Genomic DNA, 16,195 nt, shown 5'->3' on the forward strand with positions numbered 1-16,195 from the left:
GATCACGTGGTGAGACGGTTCTAGTTCACTTAAAAATATAAATGTCCAGGATTTTCAGTGAAATGAAAGAAACAGAGTTAGGTCCATGTTTTTTACTCTTTCCGTGAAGCGCAGACTTTCAGCTTTAATTTTTCATAAATTTTGTATTAAATGTTTAGGAATTACAGCCAGTCCCTCACTTGCTTATGAAGTAATTGGATAAACTCAGTGGTTGCACGAATATCACAGCTGTCGCCTTGGAGATGCTGCCATTCAGTATTGTTTACCATGGCAACGCAGCCTCCTGAGCCGAGTGCGGTAAGGCTCGGCTGCGTGCGTGCATGTGCTGACAGAAGCTGCTTCAAGATGCAAAAAGCAGAAAAGTATCAGAGGAAATAAGAAACAGAACGTCTGCAAACTACAGAATCCAAACCTAAGAGATCGGCCTCTGAAAAAGCGAACCATCCTGTGCTGCAGGTTGATTTTTAGTAATAGCATCTATGACAAACTGCTGCCACTGCAAGATTGAAACTTGCAGCACGTCGGTTTTTCTCTCCCCCCGTTTCCGTTTAGCATCAGAAGCTCGTGGTTTTTGTGGCCACAAATACGAGATGTGAGAGAAGATCTCACAGACGTGGAGGAAGTTTTATCGAGCAGCCTATTTATGGTTGTCGGCACACCGAATAGCATAGAAACAGTTCACATGTGCCACGTATTTAACGAGGCCGTCGGCTCTCCTTTCTTTTTGACACCTGAATCTGTTCTGATTGTGAGGTTGCATTAAAAAAAAATAGCTCAGTTTGCTTCAGGGGCTGAGATGAGCTCTCCAGTATAGTCCACCTTCACCAGCAGCAGCAGCAGCAGCGCCCCGCCTGCTGACTGCACAGTGCGCTGTCTAAACCGACGTGGGTAAACCGTGTTATTTGTTACTCTGTGCATTTCAAATCCCTCCGCGTTACATTTACAAAAACAAAACAAAGGATAAGTTTCACAAAGTAGCGTAATGAATTCCAATTTATTCCACAACTGATCAGACACATATTCACATTTTCGTAGTTACAAGCAGGTCAGCTTCACTCTCCTCCTGCTGCTGTTCTTTCAACCCAGACTTATTTAAGACTAAAAACAGCTGTTAGGTTCGGGCAGATCCAGGTTTCTGTCAGGGGTGTTGGGCGCGCTCACTGAACCGTTTGCTGCGAAGATTCTCATAATGCAAGCGCATTCATTTAACTTTGAACTTTTTTAGGCAACGGATTAAACTAAAAAGGCCATCTGGTGTGTTCCATCAGCCCATCCTCACTCACCCCGACCCCTTGAATCACCGTCATTTCCTCCCTTTGTTTTTCATCCTTAAAACAAAACGTACGAAAACCCCAAAATTTAACGTAAATGAACCACAACGAGCAAACTAACGCTCAGCTTGGCTCTGCTAGGAGTGCGCCACACACGCCTGCTATATACTAATCTTACAAGATATACAAGATGACCTGTTTTGGAGTGCAAGAGCTTTCAAATTTGTGTCACATCGCTGAGGTGATCTTTAAACCTCGCTGTGGCGACAGGCCGCTAGCTGAAAGCAGCTGATAAGATTTGCTATAAACTGACAATACAGTCCTATAACTTATGTACAATTTACTTGTCTCCATGTGAGTGCAAACCGAATGGCTGGGAAAAAGAAATGAGGAGGTAAAAGGTATTTACAGTATTACAAAATAAAAAAAAAAAAGGGTCACACAAATCAAAATACCTGACAGACACCAAAATGCAATAGATATGGCTTCATGACAAACTGATTACGATAGCTTAAATTCAACAGCAGAACCTTTTTGACATTTAGAACAAAAAACGACAAGGAGTGAAATCAAAGACGGGAGAAACACCAAGCACATGTGAACGCGTGATTGTGCGATTTCACTCCATCTGATGCTCATTTGGTAAACAGAAACTTTGGTAAAGTGAAAATAAATACACACAAATTATTCATAAAAAAACCAAAACATCCTGTTGTTATCAAGTATTCTGGTTCGCGTTGCAGCTCCTTACGTAAAGCTGCTGCTACTTCATCGATCAGACGTCATCGTTCCTTCCAGAAATACAAATAAATAAGCTCAATTTAACCTCATTTGGCTTCTGTTCTGTACAACAATCATAAATGTAAACTGAGACAGACTGAGCACGACTTAAGGCAGTAAAAAAAAAAAAAAATGTATTTTTTAAATACAGGAGGAACCCAGCAGTGGACTGAATGATGCAGATGGTCCCAGCAGGTCTATTTGGGTGGCAGGGGGTTGTCGGGGGTTGCTGGAGACGCCACGTCCTTGTAAAAGTTATCGATCTGCTCCTTGTACATCTTCACCACCACCGGCCGCTTCAGCTTCATGGTGGGACCTGTGGGAAGAGCAAAGAGGATTCGTGCTGTTTAACTCATGTGTTTTAGCTCCAAAAGGGCAGGAAATACCCAAATGTAAGAAACTGTGACTACAAATGGATGTGAAAACATCATCAACAATATCATCATCATCATCATCGTGCATCTTATTAAATGTTGTTTCAAAGCCGTTCTCTAATAAAATAAACCGCGCATTCACTCACCCAGCTCTCCTCCGCCGACAGAGAAGTCTCGATCCAGGATGACCCACTTCTGAATGCGCTGAGCATTGGAAGTGGAATTCTCGTTGACTCTTTTGATGCCCTCCTGGATGGCAGCGTTGACCGCAGGGTCTCGTCCGCCTGCGATCTCGGAGACGCGCACGGCCTTGCTGCCCAGCTGCCTGCACAACTCCACAGCTTCTGGCGTCAGCTCGTCCTGTGGATCGCCCGTGTCTGGGTTCACTTGGCACTGGAGGGTGAGGAAAAGAATTCAAATAAATATCAGTAACCATTACAGCCCGATTCTGAACATCACAACTGTGTAGTTTCCCAAAGTGACCACCAGGTGTCAGTGCTCCTTTCCTCACCATCTGTTAAAGCAGATGCACTGATGCAGTGTGCTTCTGACACCCCCTCACTCCTCCCCTGTTCTCACTGGCTGAATCTTTACCTTGATGGTGAGCAGCATGGACAGAAACTTCCTCTTGTCACCGATCAGCATGGCGTTGCTAATCAGCGGCACAGCCTCCTTCACTGCATCCTCTATGGGGACGGGAGGGATGTTCTCGCCTCCGGCTGTGATGATCAGCTCTGTGAACGAAAAGAAGAACAAACCTGAAGCAATCAGCCTGTAACAGGATATAAGACTGTGAAAGGAGAACTGATGCTCTTCATTTAAATAGATAAATAAAAATCTGGTACAGTTCCAGCAGAGTGCGATTTAGCTCAGGGAGTACCTTTAATCCGCCCGGTGATGAAGAGGAACCCGTTCTCGTCTTGCTTGCCCAGGTCACCCGAGTGCAGCCAGCCCTCTGCGTCCAGCGCCTCTTCCGTCTTGTCTGGCATATTCAGGTAACCCATAAAGATGTGGCGTCCCCAGAAGCAGATCTCGCCATTTCCCTCCTCGTCTTTGTTGTGCAGCTTTGTTTTGCACCCTGGGAGCTCGATACCGCAGCTGCAAGAGAGCAGTCGTGTAACTCACCAGCGAGTATCAGTTGTTCCCTGCAAGTCGTCAAACCAACGCGAAGAGAAAAATGTACCTGGTGAGCCTGAAGGCATCGTGGCGGGAGATGGTGTGAGGGCCGCTGCTCTCGCTCATGCCGTACAGTTCGCACAGAGGAATGTTGAGGCTGAGGAAGAACTCCAGGGTGTCTTTGGTGATGGGCGCGGCGCCTGTGTAGCACTTGGTGCAGCGGTCCAGGCCCAGGGCCTTACGCACCTTTTTGAACACAAGCTTTTTGGCTATGTGATAGCTGACCGGAGCGCTGCCTGGTGCTGAATTCCTGGGGAGAAAGAGAGTGAGAGAGAACGCAACGTGAGGTGGAAGGCTGTTCCAGCTGATGAAAAAAAAAAAATAGTTAGTGTTTCAACAACAGTCCTGCATCTGCAGTGATTTTCCACAAGAACATTTCAGCAAACTGAAACAGGAAGTTCCCATCCCCGAGGAAACGATTCAGGCCCTTCTTAAAAAAAACAAAAACATATACTTACTGGTTCAGCTTGCTCAGGTTGGTCCGCAGACCCACATCTTTGGCCCAGGCAGCCACTTTCCTTCGCACGGTGGAAGACTTTGCTCCAACAGCTTTCATCTTCTCCTGCATCTTCTCCCAGACACGTGGGACGCCCATGAAGGCCGTCGGACGCGCCTCCTTCAAAGTGTCTACCAGCGAACCCTGTAAAAAAACAAAACAAAAACAAAAAAAAAAAAACAGGAAAATTCAATGCATTTTCACAACTTACACAAAAAGAGGATTTTGAACTGAGGAGAAAGAGGAAATGTAAAAGAAACAGAGAAGCCGTTTGTGTTTGTGTAACAGACGGACTAAACAGCGACGGTGAGGACAGTTACAGGAGGAACCAGAGGGGGGCGATATGCTACTTTTATGTTACAGGCTAAAATTGCTCTAGTGCAAATGTGAGGGTGATCAATAAGGGGGGCGGGGGGCTTTTAATTTGCAGCTCACCATCCTTTTTACTTAATTTTACATCATTTAAATTACTGGTGGGCATTTGTAATCAGATATTTGGGTAAATACTTTGTTCTTGTTCTATAGCAGCCACAAAGAACCATGACCTTACGGCAGGCCTGTTATATTGACCGTACTGTGCAGGTCAACCTATTAAACAGGCTGACGAGTGTTTATTTCGGGCGCTGGCGTGTTTGTGTTGTCTGTTTGGTGTGCGTCTCACCTTCAGGGCGTCGGGCTGAGCGAAGTAAGTCACCCCTCCGATCTTCATGGTGATCCAGATGTCGACCATCTGGGCCGCGATGTGGCTCAGAGGCAGGTAGCTGACCACCACCTCCTGAGCCTGGGAGGCCGCTGTGAGATTCACATGCTTGCTGGTGGAGTAAGCGGTCCAGGTTAGCTGAGAGAGAGTAAAGATGAGGTGCTGTGATTGTTGTGTATGTGGACGCACATGTAGTGTTTCACATCTTTACTGTAACAGTAGATCAATACTGATCAATTGAATGGATGTAATGGATGGATAAATGCAGCAGAGTATCGTTTAAACTAAAATGAAATGAGTAAATTTGCATTAAATGGAAAAAATAAATGCATATAACAGGTTGCCTTTATGGTAGTCATAGTGACACAAAAGGGAGGAAAACGCTGGCCTCTGAAACAGGCCTGCAGCTGTTAACTGCACTGTTGTGCAGCTCGAGGTGAAATCACTGACACTAAATCGAGTCAACTGAATCCCTTGAGGCGTTTTGCCGATTAGAAAGCTTCCCTGCACGGGTGGCACCTGAGGATGGGTGGAGCTTACGTTGTCGTGGCTGAGCATGACTCCTTTGGGCTGGCCCGTGGTTCCTGAGGTGTAAATGAGCGAGCAGCACTGGTTGGGCTTCTGGCTGGCGATGATGGCATCGAGGGGAGCGTCGGGCTCGTCGCGTCCAAGCTCCAAGAACTCGGCCCACTGTGGCACGCAAAGAAAAATAAAAACACTTCGATCGTGCTTCTTGTGCTCAGCAGCTTCTTTTTATGCACGGAAGTGTGCGCGCTTACCGTGTACAGGTTTGGTCTCTTCTCTTTTAGTTCATCTTTGTACTGGACGATGGCTTTCAAGTGTGGCAGCTTGTCTTCAATCTGTGCACAGATGTGAAGACGATCAGTAAATCCACTCGTGGGATTCCTTCATTATAAGTTACTACTTTTACAGCTTGGTAAAATAAACACACATATAATAATAATAATATGTTTGTTTTGTTCAGCTGGACCTGAAATCTGTTCAGCTTGTTGATCCGCGTCCACGTGTAACTCACTCTCATCTTACCTGAAGGATTTTCTGCAGCTGTTTGTGGTTCTCCACCACGATGATATTAGCCTTGGAGTTTTCTGCTACATACTGGCATGCCTCAGGAGAGTTGGTGGTGTAGATGCCCACAGCAAACCCACTGTGAGACAGAGACACGTCACACAGTCAGCTATAGGCCTATTTACTTCTCTGTATTGTTCCAATCGAATCAATATCCCATGATGTTGATTAAGAGGCCTTCCATTTGCAGATATGTATTTGATAAGTGAATATAGATATTGTTCATTTACTTCCAGTCGCCATAGAAACAAGAGCTTGGAGATGAATCAGAAGCACTAAGTTGCATTCAAGTCATACGATGGATGAATTACTGAGCACATTTGGTGGAAATGTATCGGAAATGCATCAGCGCATGGATCAGGTTTGTGTTGCATCTGTGCAGCTGCGTATGTTTAGTGTGACCAAAGGTATATGTCAGCCAATCAAGTGAGAGCTTTCACCAAGGTACATTTAACACTTTTAAGACAATTTGTTATCACACGGAATGTAATTAAATATTTGTTTTAATGGCTGCAAAAAGGAGAAAAGCAGTAGTCTCGCAGCTATTTACTAAAAGTGTGACTTGACTGACATCTGCAGCACGCCTGTCAGTGTAAATAAAACTGACCTGAACTGAATCATCAGCAGACTCAAGTTATTTTCGTGGCACTTTTCATACGTAAAAAACTAAACTATGTTCATCAAAATGACGTGCAGGGCTGCTTCCCAACAATGGGTGAACATGCAACATGCAAATGAAGTGCAAATCACTTTAACCCTGCATTTCAATGAAGCAGCAACATGTTAAATGTTGAAACATTTCATGTTAAATGTTTGCTCAGACTGAGCTGCCCTAAAATTCAGGCCACCTGATGACATCCCGATGTTACGATAGGAAAGTCAGTCCTCCCTCTCTTTCTTTTTCTTAACAATCTGATGAAAATGGGTCAACAGAAACCACCTGACCTATGACAGCATTGTTTTACTAGAATACTGAGCTCCCGCTCTAAAAGACGGTGAGATATGATTCAGCATGCGATTCAAATGTTTTGCTTCGCTGTGCAAATCTGAGCCTTAAACTGAAGTTTCCAAACATGACCTGACTGCATTCATCACGACCGGTTTGTTGACATTCCAGCTGACCTTTTTTTGTTGTGATCATTAAGCAGGGAGCAGAGTTTAGGCATGCACGGTATCGGTATCAGTGCGTGGAAACAATGAGCTTCTCTATTAACAGATTTAAGACTTTTAAGAACCAAAGCAAACATGAAAATGTCACCAGAATCAGCGTGAAAAGACCCAGTTTAGCATAACAGATGTTTGGTGATGTAAGCAGCTGGTCTCATCTGGCCTCAGCCAGTCAGTGCCTTTAGACTCTTACTTTGGCTGAAGGGTCTGGGTTTCTTGGAATTTCTTGCACTCTCTTAGCGTGTTGGATAACACACATGAGTTCATTCATGGTGAACACTTATGCAGCAAAGCTGAGAAGCTTGTGATTACTGTTATGTGATCAGTGCACAGACAGAGTACAAACAAAACACAGATGGATAAATAAGCTTTAAAAAGCAAATTAGTATTATCAGGAAAATGCACTGATTGGATCCACAGCAGATCAGTTCAGAAGAGGAATCGAATCATAGCATGTGCGAGGAAACACGCATAGTTTCAACCACCGAGGCGCTATCGCACCCATCAATCCATCAAAAAGACGGTATCGCTCTGGCACGTAGGACACACCAGCATACGCGTTGCCACACGTAAAACATCAGTATGTAGATAAGATAACCACAGATACAGTGAGCAGGAGCCATTAGGGTCATGCAAAGGAAATATTCAGGGCTGACGATGAAACTCACCCCGCCAAAATGGCTCCGATGTCTGTGACAAACCACTCGACGGAGTTGAAGCCCAGGATCCCGACGCCGTGGTAACGCTCCAGTCCGAGCTGTAAAAGCGAGAGCGCACTTATGAAAAACAAAAAGTGAGAGTCGCAGCAGATCGGGCACAAGTCTTACTTCCATCGTTACGGTTGTTGTTACAAATCACTTGTTTAATATTTACCTTTTGTTATTACCTCGGGGTATTTTGTATTCGACTGACAGGATAAAGCTCAGAATGGGACGGTCTGCTTATTACAAACTAAGTGCAGACAAATGCACAGCTGGGGATGTTGGGTCAAGTCTTTATGACAAATAAAAGCTTCCATTTCTTTACATGCACCAGATTTACTTTTTTTCATGCAACACGGAGACAGTTTGAGCCGTCAGGTCTTCCAGCTGATGCACGTGGAGTCTGAGGTTAGCTGAGGTGCATTACATTCAGCTGCAGCCAGCATTCATGAAGTCGTTCATAAAGGCTTTAATTGTTGAAAGATAATATTGGGTGTAGCTGACTGTGTTAGGGAAGCACAAAACAAAAACAATCTGAGCTCAAGTTCAGGTCTAAGATTTGGATCCGAGGTTAGTTTGTGTGTATGAGACGCAGAGACAAATGTCTGAGTTTTGTGTGTGTGTGTGTGTGTGTGTGTCAGTAGAAATGAGTCACCCTGCTGTCTAACTTTGCAGACTTTCACGTGAAACAATGACATGCTCTGTCCTGCTGAGACCTCGCCGTCCGGCCTGACATTTCAACCCTTTGGTGCGGCGACGCGTGCTGTCTAGACAGACTCGGCACAAACACCAATGGACGTTAAAACGGCTCGAAGGACCCGAGGACTGTTGTTGGAAACAGAAATCTGTTGATGCTGAGGAAGCCCAGCTGCTCGGGGTGAGGGGGCAAACAAAGGTTTTTGGCACCAGTTTTCCATATTTGAAATGTCTAACCGCCACTGTGTGTCACAGCTGCAAGCAGCTTCTTATTGATTTATCCGCATTTATCCATTTTTTTATGAGCCATCACTAAGATTTCGTCCAGGAAATGTTGGGATAATCAGAACCGGAGAGCGTCCGCAGTTATTCTCTCACGTGTAGCGCACAGCTGTGCCCGCCAGCTCTTCACTACTGCGTGGTTATATTATGTTGCTGCCTGCGTGAGGCAGCACACGGGTCAGGAAGGCCATAGCTGTCTTTATCTTTCTTCTTCTGGCTGAACAGGAAGTGCATTTGGCGTTTTAAAGTCTGCCAAATCAAATCTGCGGAACCGCCTGCTGTGGTGACAACAGCAAACACAATTAGCTTTCACTGTCTGACAGACAAGCCACCATTTATGAGCGTTTGGTATTCTTGCTTAAAAATTGAATTCAGCTTAATTTTGTCCTTAAAGTAACGGATCAACTGTAGTGGAAACTTTTGCAGCGTTACCAAAACAATAAAAGAAAAACTACCTTCAGGAAGCTCTTGGCAGCGGTGCGGCAGGTCTGGTAGTAATCTTTGTATTTCAGGCTTTTCTGCTGGTCGCCCTCCTTCCAGCGCAGAGCCGTATATTCGCCGTAGCGCTCCACAGTCGAGACGAACATCTGGTTGACTGTCAAAGCGGGTTCAGCAGCCAGACCGGACTCCTCCATCCTCAGCTTCACCTCTCCGTCGCGCTGCGTCGTCCACAGACGGGGTTCTGCCGGCGGCACCGACAGGGAGTCTGGGCGCTGGGCGCTCACTGGAAGATGTGCAAACAACAGTCAGAGAAACGACCGAAGGCTGGCCTCGGCAATAGATCTGTACTCGTCTGCCGTCCACAAAAACTGCGACAAACACCCTTTATTAGAGGCGTTAATGGAGATACCACCCAGCTGCAGGCACTACGATAGATCTGCAAAGTCACATGGGCTCAAAACTAGTCTCAGCCAATGGTAACAGAGCTGGCCTGAGTCACAGTGACAGCCAAGAGTTAGGAATCGCTTCAGGTTGGCTAGATATGGCATTCTTTAAAAAGCAGGAAAGGTGGTATTATTTTAAAAGCTTTATAAATAATAAAATATAAATACAACTTCCAGCACGCCATGAGAGTGTACTGATGGACTTCCTGGTTAAAATTATGATCAGATAATCTTTAAATAATGGCACCTAAATTCTGACAACAAAACCAATCAATTTGTAATCGTTTCTGAAGCCTCGTCTCCATGTTCTGCTTTCACACTCAGAGAGACAAACTGCCAGCAGGATGTTTGAATATGCAGCAGAACAGCATCACACGGAGGGTTTATGACTATTTATGATTCATGTAGAGCAGGGCTGAAAAAAAGCCACCAGCAGTTAATATTACATGTTAAGAGTTCCTCTTTAATAAAGTCTTTAAGAATCATTATAAACGAATGATAACGAATGTCAATTAACTTTGGGTCGCAGTGCAAAATTCCCTTTCCGTGATTATAAACAGATCGCGGAGCAATGCCGGGGTTTTTCCTCACTGACTGAGACGGGAAAGAATGTCACCGTTTAAAGGCAGGAAAAGGGAAGTGGAGCTCGCTCTGCCAAAGAACGCAGAGTTCATTCATGTCTGTTTGCTCTGCTTCCTCGGGAAGGAGAAAAAAAAGGAAAAAAAAGATAAAGCACAGTCACAAACGCTGACATCAGCATTTACAGCGAGCACAGAGATGGGATAAAACCCGAGGTCACGGCCTTTCTGTACGGATGCTCGAGCGTGGCAAAAATCCTAAAAATGACACTGATGTTGTCTAATTGTACGTCTGCACGCTGCTTATCGCAATTCTTCCAGCGCCGCCCTGGTCAACACTGGATGCTCGGGAGCACCCAAGACAGTGTAAACACGCTCCCTCTGCACTCACCTGCTTGTGTGTTTGAGCTCTGCTCCGCGGGGACCTCGGTAGTCTTGGTGCTGCTGGTGGCTGCATCATGGGCGCCGGTCTCCTCTTCCCTTTCCCCTGCGGACTCTTCCTCTGAAGACTCACTAAAGAGAAAGAAAGGAGAAAAAACCCCACAGTTACGTATGGGTCAGCAGGTGGAAGAGGGTGGGAATCCTGAGAGCAAAGATCATGCCCTCATCCCAGCTGTTGGTGGTATAAACACCATCACTATCCCTTTGTAGGCAGTTCAAGCAAAGAGGGGCTTCATTTAGGGGCGTGTAACTTGTGTTGACGTACTTTGCTGTGTCCACGATGCCGTCATCGAGGGAGGCCGCGCTGTCCGCTGTAACACAGGGCGACTCCAGGAAACCGACTTCTCTGGGAGGCTCCGTTACCCCTGCTTCCGACATGGTGGTGGACTCGCACAAAGTCACTGAAACAGAGGATGGTCAGCATTCACAACAAGGAAACAGTTACAGACATGACTGAGAGGCTCCAGGCTTTGCTCAGTGGCTCCAAGAGAAAGACCCCTCCCCCCAGGAGTGGTGTGCATTTGAGGGATTTGTGCTGTAATAACTAAATAATTTAAGTAGTTTGCTATTTAGATCTTAGACTATAAAGAATCATAACTGACAAAGAAATAAGATCAAAAGGAGCAAAGGACTGAAACATTTGGCTTCCGTTGTCTAATTAGCACACTGTTCAGTTGACACCAACGTGTGACAGCCAGCAGTGGGCGGTACTCACAGAAGTCGTGCGTCCTGTAGGGCACTAGGTCATGTCACGTATTCTTGCAGTTGCAGTGTTCTTGCAAGGTGTCACGAACCTGCCCGACTTCTGTCTCGTGATCACACAAAAATCAGCTGCTTAGAAATCTCACCGAGATCATCGCAACCATTTAAAAAACTGATCTCTGCTTAGGACGTGCAGAGAGCGATCTGTGACGCACTCAATCGCACAGCGAGAAGAAACAACTCGATTGGATCCGACTTCATGAGCTGTTAAAAGCCTGGATGATAACGCAACATATGGAGCCTAGCTAGCAAACACATGTCACAGATAACGCCGTCTTTCTACAAATACTCGACTGCCTTTCATTGCTGCGCTTGGTCAACAAAACACCTCAATAAAGAATATTTACACTGCTCCACCCTCCCGATGTCCAGTGGAAGAGAAAAGGGAAAAACAAAGGAAACTGATGATGATTGTGAAATATAATTTTGAAAGATACAACAGAAAGAAAGTGGAAACCCCAACTGGGACATTAGAGCGTGTCCCAACTGGGGACATGTTCCCTCTTCTCTCAATGATCTTGTGATTTACATGCCAAGCCGATCAGTACCACCCTGCTTCCCCTTTTTCCTGCCTTTCCCACCATTTCGTTCATCACAGGAACCACGTCAGATCCTCTCTGTCATTCAAGCCACTGCTGTTGCCGAGCTGGACCCCCCCTCCTCTATCTCTTTCCTCTTTGGTAAATCACAGGACTTATCTGTTTATGTAAGAGGGCTGAAAACACATACCAGCAGCTTCATCTATCTGCTCTGGCAGCAGCCCATCATTTCTCACCTCTTAAGGGCCAACTGGGCTCAGTCCCATGGGGGGAAAAAAACAGAAACAAACAAGCTCCAGAGAGGTCAAAAATATTTTTTGCAACACATTTGGAACATATTCTCAACCTAAACCTTCTATAGTGGAATAAAACACAGGTCAGCTGGATTATTTCATGTATGAATTGCATCTAAACTGGAAGAATTCATCACATTTGGGCAAAAACATGTCCCTGAGGAGAGACATGGGCTTGATTTGGATTTGATCTGGAGGTTTAAATGTCTCTCTGTGGACGCATCGCCTCTGGTCCAGCTGCAGATTCCTCTGTTGCAGCTGTGGGTGGCTGAAGGTGGAGGCAAGCAGGCAGCCCTGGGATGGACAGGGGCAGACATTAAAAATCACTTCCCCTCCTCTTATTTCAGTCACTGCTGCGTTCTTGTGACGTGATGGGGAGGATTCTGAGTGTGACGCTGATCTCGAGAAAAGGTTCAATCGCTCATCAACCCTACGAGTCTGCAAACGGACATGTGAAGGCTGAATATAGCCTTTAGAAACCCTGTAAGCTGTCATCACATTAAAAAAAACCTGAGACGCGTGCCTGTCACACAGGCCTGGTATGAATCCTCCCTGCTGTTCATCTGGCAGCAAAAACACCTTGAAAACATCCATTGGTGGTCAACAAGGGAAGCAGTGTTATTGATCCACGAGCAGCCTAAGAATACATTTCCCCGCCTGCTGTGATAAACTTTCAGTTTTTCCAATCAATAATTTTTCTTCTGGGGTTTTCTCATAATCACCCATGGGAAATGTGTGGACTTCCCATTTAATTATCTCTCAACCACCAAAATTACAAACCCATATCCTTTAGAAGCAAGCCGGAAACCTCTGATTCTCTTTCCCCGATATAGATTAACCCGTCAATCAATGCTTGTGTCAATAAAGTGTTGAAACCCGCCTGACTGAGCCATGGCTTTACTTCCTTTACCACAATGTTTCTAATACTCAGTGTGTGTGATGGAGAGCCTGTACATGTTTAGCAGGTTTGACCTCTGTCACCACAGCAGCAACATGGATGGCTTTCACCTTGTTTTCAGAATTTTAAAAAATACAATCCAAAACAGATTCAGTATGCAACAATATCAGAGCAGCTGTGGCCCAGGAAGTAGAGCAGGCGGTCTACCAATCAGAATTCCCCAGCTACTCCTATCTAAATGTTGAGGTATTTTGGGCAAGATATCACAGAAAATGCTTGCATTATTTATTCCTTTTTTTTTTTTTTTTTTTTGCAGTAAAAAGGGCGTTAACTGTTTAGAGTAGAAAAAGTCCAGACTTGTTCTTTCAGCTCTACCAAGCACATTTATTAGCTGAGTGATTAAAAAAAAACTATTATGCCACAGTTTAGCTTTCCATAGCCCGAGGTGACGTATTCAAATGCACCTGTTTGAGAAGTCACAACCAGAGACCCACTAATCAATCATCAGAGTAGCTGCACAATCATTTTCTGCTGACCATCTTTTGCTCTTTTTGATGAAGCACGGCCATTCTGCATGCTTTTGTTTTCATGAAGTTTCCTTGTCATAAGACAGCACAGCCGGTGCCAAGGATGAATCATCTGACGGAATCAGCACAGTTGTGCAAAATGCTGCATCCACTGTAGCAGGGGGGAGATTGTACTGCATAGCAACAGCTGTTTCATTCAGAAAGGGAACTGCAGCACCCCCCCCCATCCTTGAACAAAAAAGTGTCTGCCCCAAAACCAAATGAGGGACTCTCCCCAAAACAATACCACCATGCTTGCAAACTTCACTTGGGTTAATCCCCTTTTAAACTATACAGACCCAAAATCCCCCCCTCCCTCCCCCTAAATTTTCATTTTTCTTCACTCCAGCTTCATCTCTTTTTGTCCAGAATAACAGCCAGCTCACTTCACCACCTGAAACCACAGAGCTGCTGCTCTAAACGAAAGTAAGATACAGTGAATTCCCAAAAATCAATGCATGATCTCCTCCTCCTGCTTCCATCCAGCTGCTCCTTCCCAGCAGCACGCACTGGGCGTCATCCTCAGAAACCCCACGGTGCACTGGGTACATTTTTTTCCAACTAAATCTATTTGCATGCTAAGCAAACCTTTTTTTTAATGGCTATTTTAAACGTGAGCCAAATTACAGGGAGAAATTCGGATGGATCTGCTGGGTGGGTTACACCCTTTTAGGAAGAGACCAGGTCTGGGCAGGTTGTCTAGACATACCCAAGCCGTAAATTTCAGACCATTTTTTTCTGTAACACATTTATTATCATGTATTATCCTATTAACGTCTAAAACCAGCTTCACTGAGCCGAGACATATAAAACTCAAATTATAAACCAGGAAATTATAGATCTGAAGGCGAAATATCTTAATTCAGAGTCAAATCTAAGGCCTGTAAATGCAACACGCAGGTGGTTTTCTTACCGGAAAAATCGTGACCAACCGGTTTCTGACCAAACCTGATGTGTCGAAGTGAAACCCGGCTTAAAACAAAACCAGAAAAGCTCCACACAGGGCTCAAATACTCACATTGCATTGCTGGAAGCTGATTCTTATTCCGGGTTGTTTGTCTGTTTCTTCGTGACTGGGTTTTTCTTTAATCTTCCGCTTTTTGTCCGTGTTTTCCGTTAACGCCGTGGCTTCAGTTTGCCGCTAAACACACACCAACCGGCCACTGTCTACTCAAGCAGCAGATCATTCATTTTCAAACACACAGCCGGCTTCGTGGGTCCCACCCACCCTGAAAAAAAAAGAAATCCACCCAGGGTGGGGCCTGCCGGCTTCCTCCGGTCGCCCCGCCCCCTCACAGCACCGTCATTCTGATTGGCTCCAACTGCTCACACCACAGGACCTGGTTTCCATACAAGGCTACGCAAGGCACATGGACACAGAGGGGGCGGAAGTTGCAGTGAGCGCACGAGCTCATCTGCCCCTCCCACCTCCAGCCTCGCGCATACACGTCGCCGATGTGCCGGCTCGAGGGGGGTTACTATCGGACAAACTGCACAGCCCTGACAGCTAGCGCGGCTGAGCCTGTGCTTGGCTTTAGCTTCATGACTTTCCACTGACTGAAACGCGCACTTCAAATGCACCCACATCCTGCAACCTACATCATTATAACTACTGCACATGCTCCTCTTCGTCTTTATTAAAGTTTACCAACGATGGCAATTTATGACATGTAAATATAACATAACAAATGTCCATCTATAAAAGAAGAAGCTGAAAATCAGTGATCTTAGAGGGGTTTTTTCTTTTTGTTTGGCAAATTATTAATTTTCTTGATGAACTGCTACATTTTACTTTCATACTTTTCTATTTGTATTCCACTACAATTCAACTGGATTTTTTTTTTTTTTTAAATCTTCACTCCGGCTTCAGTTCACTGCTCTACTTAGTTTAGAAATTAGGACTTTGGAGTAAAAAGGTGACCTGGTAAACTACAGAGCTTCGACCTTAAGCTTGACAGACCAGTCCTGTATTTCTGGTTTTATGAGTCACAGCCTAATATGCATGGCATTAAAAACAAAGGGATGGGAGAGATGCAGATAGACCCTGTTGACACACACTGAACTTGTGTAAAATATGTAAACAAAGCTGTAAAGATGAATGAGTCCACGACCTCTGGTAAACTGCATGTCCCCCCCGACGTTAATGAGGGTGTGGAGTCACAGCTGAATTTACAGTACACATCCAACCGTAGGTCAGTGTGAATGTCAGTGAGCTGCTATTAATCCGGTTCACACAGAAAAATATGTCGGACGTGTTGTTTCATGACTATTCACTCATGTCCACTGGTGTCACTGATGAATGAAAGAATTTCCTTAAGGCAAATTTCCCCTGAAGTCCCGCCTGCATCATTCGAGAGGTGAGGCAGTTCAAGGAGAGGAAGAGGAAAGTACAGAAATGTCCTCCACGGACTAATTACACGAAAACACACACACAGCATTAAACCTTCACTCTGGCATTTAACCTCACAAGAAATTATTGCCACCTATTTTCAATATTTAACA

General features: G+C 45.1%; 1 protein-coding gene across 2 annotated transcripts; it reads right to left on the minus strand.

Annotated features, from left to right (window-relative positions):
* Positions 1-975: 975 nt before the first annotated feature.
* acsbg2 (acyl-CoA synthetase bubblegum family member 2) lies at positions 976-14,967 on the minus strand. 2 transcript variants are annotated; one of them, XM_005451857.4, is made up of 15 exons: positions 14,712-14,967; positions 10,901-11,036; positions 10,586-10,707; positions 9,188-9,456; positions 7,722-7,810; positions 5,845-5,965; positions 5,577-5,657; positions 5,338-5,487; positions 4,759-4,935; positions 4,060-4,241; positions 3,609-3,851; positions 3,306-3,523; positions 3,020-3,159; positions 2,572-2,818; positions 976-2,367 (listed from the first exon to the last, which is right to left on the minus strand). In XM_005451857.4, exons 1-15 carry the CDS (start codon positions 14,716-14,718, stop codon positions 2,249-2,251), a joined length of 2,301 nt encoding a protein of 766 aa, XP_005451914.1. In that variant the 5' UTR covers positions 14,719-14,967; the 3' UTR covers positions 976-2,248. The 2 variants fall into 2 exon arrangements, with proteins under 2 accessions (XP_005451914.1, XP_013126751.1); XM_013271297.3 differs by lacking the exon at positions 14,712-14,967 and adding an exon at positions 11,351-11,732 and having other exon boundaries at positions 2,249-2,367.
* Positions 14,968-16,195: the final 1,228 nt, after the last annotated feature.

This window comes from Oreochromis niloticus, linkage group LG17, assembly GCF_001858045.2.
Source record: "Oreochromis niloticus isolate F11D_XX linkage group LG17, O_niloticus_UMD_NMBU, whole genome shotgun sequence".
Classification (NCBI taxonomy): domain Eukaryota; kingdom Metazoa; phylum Chordata; class Actinopteri; order Cichliformes; family Cichlidae; genus Oreochromis; species Oreochromis niloticus.